General features: G+C 31.8%; 1 protein-coding gene across 1 annotated transcript in view; it reads left to right on the forward strand.

Moving 5' to 3' along the window:
- Positions 1-10,567, forward strand: part of LOC102677206 (small conductance calcium-activated potassium channel protein-like) — a 31,224-nt gene extending 20,657 nt beyond the window's left edge. The window contains exon 2 of the mRNA XM_006614101.2: positions 10,303-10,567. Coding sequence (XP_006614164.1) covers positions 10,303-10,422 — 120 coding nt within the window. The 3' untranslated portion in view covers positions 10,423-10,567. The remainder of the gene's footprint in view (positions 1-10,302) is intronic.
- The last annotated feature ends 15 nt before the right edge of the window (positions 10,568-10,582 follow it).

Consider the following 10,582-nt stretch of genomic DNA (forward strand, 5'->3'; position numbering starts at 1 on the left):
AAGTCAATACAAATATAAAGTATCCAATAATAGGCATTATTATATTTATATAACAAATCTTTATTTCTTTATTCTTTGTTCGTAAAAATTTCATTTTGTAAAATCCGATTAGTTAAAAAAGAGTAAGGGAAGTATTAATTTTATACATTTTTTTTAAATATTTTTCAAGAAACCATACTCTATTTCGTGAAATTATAATGTTCGATCTTTAAATTTGCAAAAGTTAATAAAAGGATTATACGATTTAATGGAAATGAATGGAATAAATTATAAAATATAAGGTTGATTAATATTTGTTTGGTCGAAATAATGGGGAGAATTCGTTCGAACAATAGTAGGATTGGGGTGTAATGATGAAACATAGGGGTTGGAACGATGATAAACGAGGAATTTGTTGGGATGATTGTTTTGGGTGTTTGAGGGTTGTCCTGGGCTTTGAACGAACGAAATCTTCATGATAAATCTTATGAATGTGATCCCTCGCGTACACGAGAAGAAGAAGAAGACTTAGATTTTAATCCTATCTTAATGACAATGAAATCTCGAAACTGGAAATTAATTGTATCGAGTCTTTGAGAATTGTTAGAGAAACGCTTTGAAACGCGTTAGCAGATTAACACTGTCTTAAGTGATAAAATTTACGAGATTTTCATACATAATTTCGAAGAAGGCTTAAGAGATCAGTAATCAAATTCTGAAGGTATTCTCTTTGATTCTACGATTATTTAACGTGAATATTTTGACAGATTACTTTTTTCTTTTTATATCTCCGAAATTAAATCTCTTTTATTAAGAAAGCAAAAGATCCTCTAATTTAAAACGAGTTCAAAACAACGTGATTCCATGAGCAAATCACAATGACGCCGCGTGACTAGTTCATTAATAATGTTAACGAGTAGATAATTACCTGGAAACAGTTCAACTTCGAAGCCCCAACGAGGCCATGGCTCTCGACTCTGGCTTCCCTAATTTTTATTAAATCCCTATCTTTAGTGCATCGTTCGTGTTTCCAAGTTTCCAAATCCCGAACCTTTGAAAATAATCTACTGCATGAATATGGACACTGAATCTTTCGACTTCGACTTTCTTAATTTAAGTTTGAAAATATTATCCATCGTGGAAATATCGACAGTGATTGCATTGGCTGGCGAATCTAACTTTCCTAATTTTTATTAAATCTTTTACCTTTGGCGTTTTGTTCGTCGTTCGTGTTTTCCAAGATTTCTGAATTCAAAATTTAAAAATATTATTCATCGCGTGAATATCTATATTTAGCTTTCCTAATCTTTAAATCTCTACGTGTGTGCATCGTGCCTTCAAGATTTCCCGATTCAAATCTTGGAAATATCGATTGAGGTGTACGATGAATTTTTCCTCGAGGTAATTAATTCAATGTTTGCGTATCATCTCAGCTCCGAAATCGAATAAAATTCTTCTGAAATATATGTATATATATTTCTGTCTGTATTAAACACGTGCTGTGAAATTTTCATAGCAAACAAAAGGAATATCATGTTTTTTTTAAAATGAAAATCGAATATTTCCTTCCAGTTTACTATTGCGAATTGTTTCGATTGTTTTATACGAAATTGTGAATCGGAAAATAGATAATAATTTATTTACTTTTGTTTAATATTTAGATGATATACTTTAAAATATTTTTTAACGGGATTGAAAAACTAATTGAACGAATTGAATTATAAAAATTTATGTATCATTAATTGATAATTTACATTTAATTAAAGAGACGACGAAAATATGAATAAAATGAAACGTTGAAGAGAAATTAATTAAATTTTGAATTATCCGCTTCATTTTCACATATTTCCATCTCAATTTATTTAACAAACAATTGAAAGATCGAAATATTAATAGCACCCAAAATTTGGAGTAACCAATAACTAGTTAAATGTTTCAACAGATATTAATCGACTAATTATTACGTATATACGTAATTACTTAGTTTAAACAGTTAATTAAACCAAACACGTTTATTATGATACACACGCATATACACACATATATTTTCAAACAATACAAATTGATATAATATTCAATTTTTTATTATATATCTATCTATTATCGAATATCTTATGAAATATTATTTTCTAAAAAATTCCATGTAAAGATATAATATATTTCTTCAAGAATTTTACGTACGATTTTCGTACGAAATCCATACATACGATTATCCATCGTAATCACGATATCGAAATGAGATTATTAGGATGGAACAAAGATAATGATAATCAACCCGAAATACACGGTTCAATTGGCAAAATCCATAAATCCCTCGCTATATATCGGCTCGTATATATGTATAGTAATAGAGGCTTGAAATTGCGAAAAACCGTGTACCGTGTTCTTTGTCGAAACCTTCGAACATTCTTCTTGTTTTCATTGCGAATATCGACAACGTGATGAAAAGGGAAAAAGAAAAAGTAAAAAGTGTGACCGAAAGCGGGAAATACTTTGCAAAGCGAAATTCTTTCGCGAATTCTTTGCTTTGCCTTGTATTTAATATGAAAATTTTTTCGCGGATACAATAGAAAAAATTCTACAAGCCCTACTACTGATTAATGCAAAGTTAAAAATATTTTTTTACAAACGAAAGAAAATTTCATTTCTACTTCTTTGCCCGGCACAAAACAAAAAATATACTTAATATATAAATTTTTCTTTTTCTATTTTTGTTCTCATCAAAGTTTGTTCTGGTTCTGAATCTTCAACTTTTCGTTCCTGATATTGAAATCAATCGGCATATGATCAGATGTGTTAATACCTCATCGATTGGCAATACGTTGCTGAATAATTACGCAATTATTAACTTGTATTTCATTATTGAAACAGGATAGTAATTAAGCGAGCTTTGTCGGGTATACGTAATGGGATAAATAAAGCGTGGACCAATCAAGCGTTATTGTAACTACGATAAATTTTATTTGTCATTCGTCATTTGTCCTTCCGTCCGATATATTTTATTTAATTCAAAACGTTTGTATCTCTCTATTTTATTAATTGATTGCACAACTTATTCGAAATAAGAATTTATATAAAGTTCGTGCGTGGGGAAAATTGTGTTAATTATCAAAATGTCAATATCAGTAAATGGATCAGTTTTAAATTTAAATTATAATATTTCTTCAAACTTTTTTCAAATTTTTCAATTTGTTCGCTATTACTTAGAACAAAATAACAATTCCAAAGTTTCAGATACCATTCTGAAACGATATTTCTACTTAAATACAATACTAATCTCAATTAAGGAATTCATAATCCGAGGAATCCATACAGAATTGTCAATTAAAAGTTGAAAGAAGCGAGTTACGCGAGTCGTGCAAACAGGCGGAGAGGAAAAGCAACCCGCAGCCTGTGTTCTCGCACGATATGCGCGCAAGCAGCGTGAAGTGCGGGTACGTACGAGTATGTACATCGCAAGCGTTTCCGCCTGCAGGCAACCCTTCTATTAAAATGACTGTAAATTGGTGCTCGAGGATTGTGGATTCAACCCGTGTTCACTAGACGTTTTATCCCAACGTTTTCGCCAACGCACAGGTTAATTTCCTCTGGGGGTATCGATCGACACATCGATATATTGCCTGTGCAATATTAATCCATTTGTACATCACGAGTTTGCCCAACTTGGACGAATAATTCAATGCGATCAACAGGTTATTATTATCCATTAAAAATGTTAATGGATTACGATATAGGAATGTTTTGCTTCGTTAATTAATTTCGGTGGAAATAATGGAAATATGTTTTAACAGAAAACGAATTTGAGTTTACTTTCGATTTTACATTTAAATTTTAACTCTATTCTCTATATTTTCTTATATATATATAGAATTTCTTTTTTTGGGATACGAATCTTCATCTAATTTTAATTGATTATTATTCGGGTTGAATGATTATTTATTAAAAATTTTCGGATATAGAGTATTATAAGAATATTGGAATATCGATGATCCATGAAGAATCGACAAAAGGGAATACGCATGAGTTGATTGGAAAAGGATGGAAGGCGTCATCGATTGAACGTGTATGGAATTAGGATTGATTTACACGTGGGATACCGCGGTGTCATGATCGCAGTTAGATTAAATGCTGGAATCGAATATCTGCAAACGAATTTGATGCCCGTGTCGTGATTAGTCGCCGAGCATGATTTTACCGATTCGAATCATTGTATCTGAGAGATTTAGATTAGGGGGGGAGAAGGGGGATGATTCACGCAAAACTGATCGTTTATCAAGGCTTTAGAGGAAATTAGCGACCGTATTTGATTGCTTTGCCCCCGATTATTTGACACGTCTCTTCACATCCTCGTAATTTAATTCAGGATCATCGAATCTAATCGAATTTAGCACAGTTACAATTTCGTAACTTCTTTCGTGTAAAGTAAAAAAAAAAAAAAAAAATAATAATAATAAATTAACCGAATAACAAAACATTGAAGACTTGAATAAAATTTAAATGAAATTAAACGAATTAAAAATTTCTCCTAAACGAGCAAATTGATTCTAAATATTTGTTAAATAAAATTTATCTTATCGTTTTTCGCTTCCTCTTCGTTTCTTGAAAATTTTTTCCATAATATAAATTTCAATTAAGAAATAAAACGAACTCGGCCTCGATGAAAGAACTTCCACAAAAGAAATCTTCAATCTCCACGCTACCTTACAACTGCTTCTTATAATAACTAGGTCGAATATTCTTCGATCCTCAATCTGCCCAGAAAATTTTCTTCAAAGACTGAAGAAAATTCCCCCTTTCCATCTCTTTCCTTCCGCTCAAGTATTGCGAATCTCGTACATCATACATACTTTCGTCCAACAATCGAAATTATATCGTTTAGCAAAAAAATAATCTCTTTTCTGAAATTACGTTTCACGAGCAATCCATAATCCTCCTTTGCGATTCCATTCTCGAAGAAACTGCATCATGACGGATTTCATGCTCGTTATCGGTGGAAAAGAAACATTGGAAAAGCTATCGTTTGGTCGTCGTCCAAAAAAATAGAGTTCTTCCCTCTGTGCGCTACCTATCGTGTAACACGACGAACGAGCGATTCCTCGTGGATGAATTGGGAGATTCACCGTGGATGGGTGTTTCCACGAGGAACACCTGGAACATCGACAATAATCGTTCGTCGAATGGCGTACCGGCCAAGCGATTCTCTGATAAATTGGACCGTTAGCGGGAGGATGCTGATCGTGTGCATCAGTCGTTGAAACGCGATTTCGTAGAGGAGCTGGTAACTCGATTTTCGGTTAGTCTGTGGCCTTTGCTTCGCGTGCTCCTCTCTATCAGTTTTTTATACGTTTGTTGGAACAGTTCGAAAACAAATACGAAACGTTTCACGAGAATATTTTATTCGGAAATATTATTTGGTTTCGAATGTAAATAAAGAGATTCGAGTTTTCTCAATCTAGTGTAACATTGATCATAAAATTCGTATCATTTTAGTCATTTATCTCTTACGTTTTAACCTTGGAATGATTAAATATTCGGTCGAATAAAAGATACGATTAAAAGCATTAAGTATTAAACATTAAGGAAATAAATTACATTGGAAAATATAGAATGGAATGTAGAAATATAGAAATATGAAATAATAGAATATTGAAAAATTACATTGTAAAATAGACACGCTCGTTATATCATTTTTACTTTTGTTACGCTTTATTCACCGAGGCGAGACAGGGCCGAGACGATTTGCCGTGAACGTGCAATATCGATGATCCAATCGAGGATTATCACCTCCTAAAGACAATTGACCCTTCGCCCAACGTCGAGCAATTTCGATCGACAACCATAGACGATAGTGATAACGGCTTCGGCTCCATTCGTACCCGACGAATTTATTGGAATGGCGTTCTCTTGGTTTTCCAACGATATTGGCGAACTCGTTCACCAGTGAAAAACCAGCGAACGAAATACATTTTACACATCTGCTATTTTTAAAAATGTTTCATAATTAAATATATGTCTCCATACGATTTTAAATCATTGCAATTATGCAAAACCATAATGAAACTTGAATATTATCGCGTAAAAATCGTGAGAAAGAATTACAAATTTTGTCGTCAAAATACACTCAGAAGATAGAGAATACAATGCCATTGAAGTCAGTTTTTGATTTATCCCGATATCTCAATCGGTTGCCGAGATATAAAGATTTAAAGTTTCCAATGTTTTTTAAACAGCGCAGCGATATATTATGAATGAACCCTGACCTACGTTTTTTCTTGGAAATACGTACTACGTTTTTCCAGGAATCGCGTCTGTCGCTTGTCTGGACTTTGGGATAGGTCAGTAAGACGAAGTGCGAGTAAGAGGTCCGAATAAGCGACAAGGACGGGGATAGTAAACGATTAAAAATTACCTTTTTCTTTACACGATGATATCTCGAGAACCGGAAGTCGTATCGAAATAAATAAAAAAACGTTTTAAAGGGGAAGATTCAGCGCTTCTAATGATTCTTTACTGATTGATCGGAAATCATTATCTTCGAAGTTATAGCGGTTCAAAATTTTCCTAATTTTAATAGAGTTAATCGGATTTAAGATAAATGATTAAAAATTACATTTTCTTTACACGACGATATCTCGGAAACCGGAAGTCGTATCGGAATAAATAAAAAAATGTTTTAAAGAGGAAGATTCAGCGCTTCTAACGATTCTTTACTGATTGACCGGAAATCATTATCTTCGGAGTTATAGCGGTTCAAAGTTTTCTTAATTTTAATAAGATTAATCGGTTTTCTTCAACTAAATTATATGTTTGATATATTCTTTTCTGAAAAAGTATTGTTCATAACGATCTTACTAACAATAGACGATATTATATTAATAAAAATACAAAGTAAAAAATGAACGAGATTAAATTATAACGAAGATAACAATTTCACTCAATTCTTCCTTCTAATTATGCTTCATTAATTAAATGCCTTGTTTTTCGTTCATTTCAATATCAATACATCATCAGGTAAATGAGAGACGTCTCCCTTGAATTTGTATAATGGAATCATATTTACGGAAGCGCGTGCTTCGCACTCCTCTGTGGCTAATTTATATTCCTCTTACGCGTAACTAACTAATTAACCGACTGCCTACCATTATGGAAACCACAGATTCACTGCTACAAAACCAGAATCTAGCCACTGAACAGCGACGCTTCCTGAACCGATTAAATTGATATATTCATATAAATTTCCATTTTTTTTTTCATCTCGTTAACTTTCCCAATTCTCGAGAATTCTTTTAAAAATCAGTTTAAAAGTTTTACATATATAATCGTCGTTTGTTTCTTCTTCCTCATTCTTATCTGTGTATTTGTAGCAGTAAAATCTCTATCTATATTTATAATCGTAGCACTAAATCGAAATATTATTCGGAGAAATTTCCGCGTATAGGAAATATCGTACGTTATCGACCATATACGTTTCTCTGTCATTTACATACCATTTATATCTTCTATTTGGAAAATTTGCATAGATTCGATGGTATATGAAATTTCGTTTAAATTGTACGATTTGAAAATAAAAAAGGGAACAAATATGTATAATTTTCGTAAAGAAATATCACTATAATATAAAAATATAAAATCATTATTTTAAAAAGATTTATTAGAATCGTTGATTTGTAATTTGTAAAATTTCATTAATAATATTGATTTAATTGTGAAGTTTTCTTGACAAGAGAAAATGTTGAACATTAAATAAAAGTTAAGCTAAAAGAATTATCCGATCAAGAGCGAAACAAGCTCAAAGACAAAGCTTAACCTTCGTTCTATATTCGTTCACTTTCGTTCTCAATTATTGGATTATTTATCACGTTTAACAAACTTCGATCGCTTCAACTTTTATTTTATTCCTCTTCAAACTCTTATTACGTAATTGTTGTGCACAGAAAAATAAAGAGAATAAATTTTATAAAAAATATAATTTATTCATACATTTATACTTTTCGACAATTTTCCCATTAACCACGAACAAATCCTTCTCGTCTTAACTTCTCGAGAAAACAGTTTCTCGTTTCAGAAGATACGAATATTAATTAATCTACATTAATCTAATATCATTTAATCTACAGAATTCATAAGAATAAACCGAAACGTTATTGTTTTTCATCGCATTATTATTTCTTGTTAGCTCCTCGCCATATCGATTCCACGTGGCTTTATCCAACTGTTAAATCGCGTCTCCCAGTTTTTTCGGCGAATACAGAGATCAGTCCCGGTTCGACTTGACATTTTCGATTTAATTAACAGAGAGAATACTCGGGTTGAAGTGCTTCGAGTGATTCGAGGGTTCTTCATTCGAGACTTAACAATCCTCGTCGTATTAAGATTTTCCGCGTCCTTGGATTTTCATTGTCAATCGTGGGTTACAAATGGCTCACTTTGCATCGCTGAATAGCGGTGAGATCAAAGGGAAAGTTCCAACGAAGCTTGACAGAGTATCATTACGTGCAATTAATAGACTTATACGATTTAAATAATTAAAAATATAATATATGGATAATATTTTAGACGTAATGTAGAAAGATATCTATAGAGAGTATAGATTAAGATAGATGATTAATAAATAATAATGAGATGTATTTTATGTTGCTTTAATTTAAAAAAATTAAATAACAAAAAATATAAAATTCGATTATCGAAGCATCTCGCTTCTAAATAATTGCGCAATTACGCGAAGTTAAAACAAATATTGTGAATTAAAAGGGACATAAAAATATTTGTTTCGACCGATTAAATATACGAAATGTGAAAAATATTCTCGTTATTTGAAGAAAAATTGGTCAACTTGTGTAATCGAGAATTTCGATAATGAATGGGCAAATTTGTTTAAATTTTATTTTAATTGTCAAACGCAATTTTGGTACTAAAAACTTCACACGCGTTTATCACACCTCACGCAATTTGTATTAATTTGTTTTTCAAATTAAAGAATAAATATTGTTACGCGATAAAAAAAATATTTAAAATGTCGTACACCGAAAAATTTCAATAAATAATTATTATTCGAAGTTCACGTTTAAGGATACGATAAACTTTAATTTTCGCCTCGAAATATAATTTTCTTCTTCGACAAATTGAATCGATGATTTCCTCCTCCTAACAAGTAGCAAATTATTCGCGGAATTGGTATGCTGAGTTTGCATGTCTCCTTTCATATTATCCACCACCAGACACGGCACTCGTGGACATTTCGTGAAAGACGAGATCCGTGGATACGAATTTTTTTTTTCTCCTCCAGTGTGCCAGACGCTTTTTACGAGGCTGGAAAATGCAGTCGGAAAAGTTGAACGTCACCTTTAAAAAAGAGGCTCGCGTTTGACTTTTTACGAGTAATAAGTAAGTTTACGCAGACGTTTCAATATTTTATTTTCCTTTGTTTTTACTCTTCCACTCGAACGGAAAACGACAGGGATTGTAATTAATTCCTCGTGAAAAAATTCTTTCATTCAAAGTTATTCATTGGAGAGGATAAGGAATTTGGGCCGATTGATCGAAATAGAAATATTACAATCGTGCGGAAAATATATTCGAAGAAAATTATTTTGTTTATGGATGTTCCAAATTTCAATATTTAATATCGATAAATTATATTTTTAATTGATAAATATTGATAAATAATCTCGAAATTTTTAAATTGATTTTTATTTGCAGGATAGATATGTAGAGAAGAGTAAAAATTTATAGGGAACGTTAAAAGAAGTCGAGAATATAAATCGGTGCTATCTCTTTGATCGCTATCTCATCGACGATATGAATCACACGATGATTTTACTCCTTTGAAATATTATTCTTGCGTAAAATTTTTACGAATCGTTGACGAAACGCGAAAGCGATTAATCGATTAAGCGAAAAAAATTCCTTTTAAATATCAAGCATTTTCTTTCGATTAAAATTTTCCTATGTAAATTGTTTAATCAATCAAATTCACTGGTATAATTTATACCAATTTATCTGTATAAATTGAATAATAGTTTGATACATATATTTGAATAATTCTCGTCCAAAAAAAAAGAAATAGAAACAATTATCATTCTTCAAAAAGAAAATTAAATTTTCCACTAATTGCTTTCGATGCACTTTTACAAATCAATTCAAAATTCTTCCAGGATAATGTTAATTTCTCCCCCCAAAAAATAGAATTTTTACAAATCACAACCCCTTCGAGCAAATTTTCCAGAGACGAAATAAAAATATAAATTTAGAGACGAGAATAAAGGCGAGGTATCGTCTGAATCGCAGAACTGGGATTTACGAGGACGACGTTTTATGTTGCAGGCCTCGTTTTACTCGACAGCACTGAAAACCCTGATCTCTGTGTCTACTGTGATACTGCTTGGCCTCATATTTGCTTACCATGCCTTAGAAGTTCAGGTGCGTATGAAAAAAAAAAAATAAATAAAATAAAATAAAATAAAATATAAAAGAAGAAAAAAAAAATCCAATAGGCTGAGATGTTACTCTACATCTTTGTAGCGTGCATGTAAACAATTTACCGTGGACGTTACCGCATCCGCGAAACGAGGGTGGGGACAAAAAAGAAAAAAAAAAAAAAAAA

The sequence above is a fragment of the Apis dorsata genome, unplaced genomic scaffold (assembly GCF_000469605.1).
Source record: "Apis dorsata unplaced genomic scaffold, Apis dorsata 1.3 scaffold_169, whole genome shotgun sequence".
NCBI classification, from domain to species: domain Eukaryota; kingdom Metazoa; phylum Arthropoda; class Insecta; order Hymenoptera; family Apidae; genus Apis; species Apis dorsata.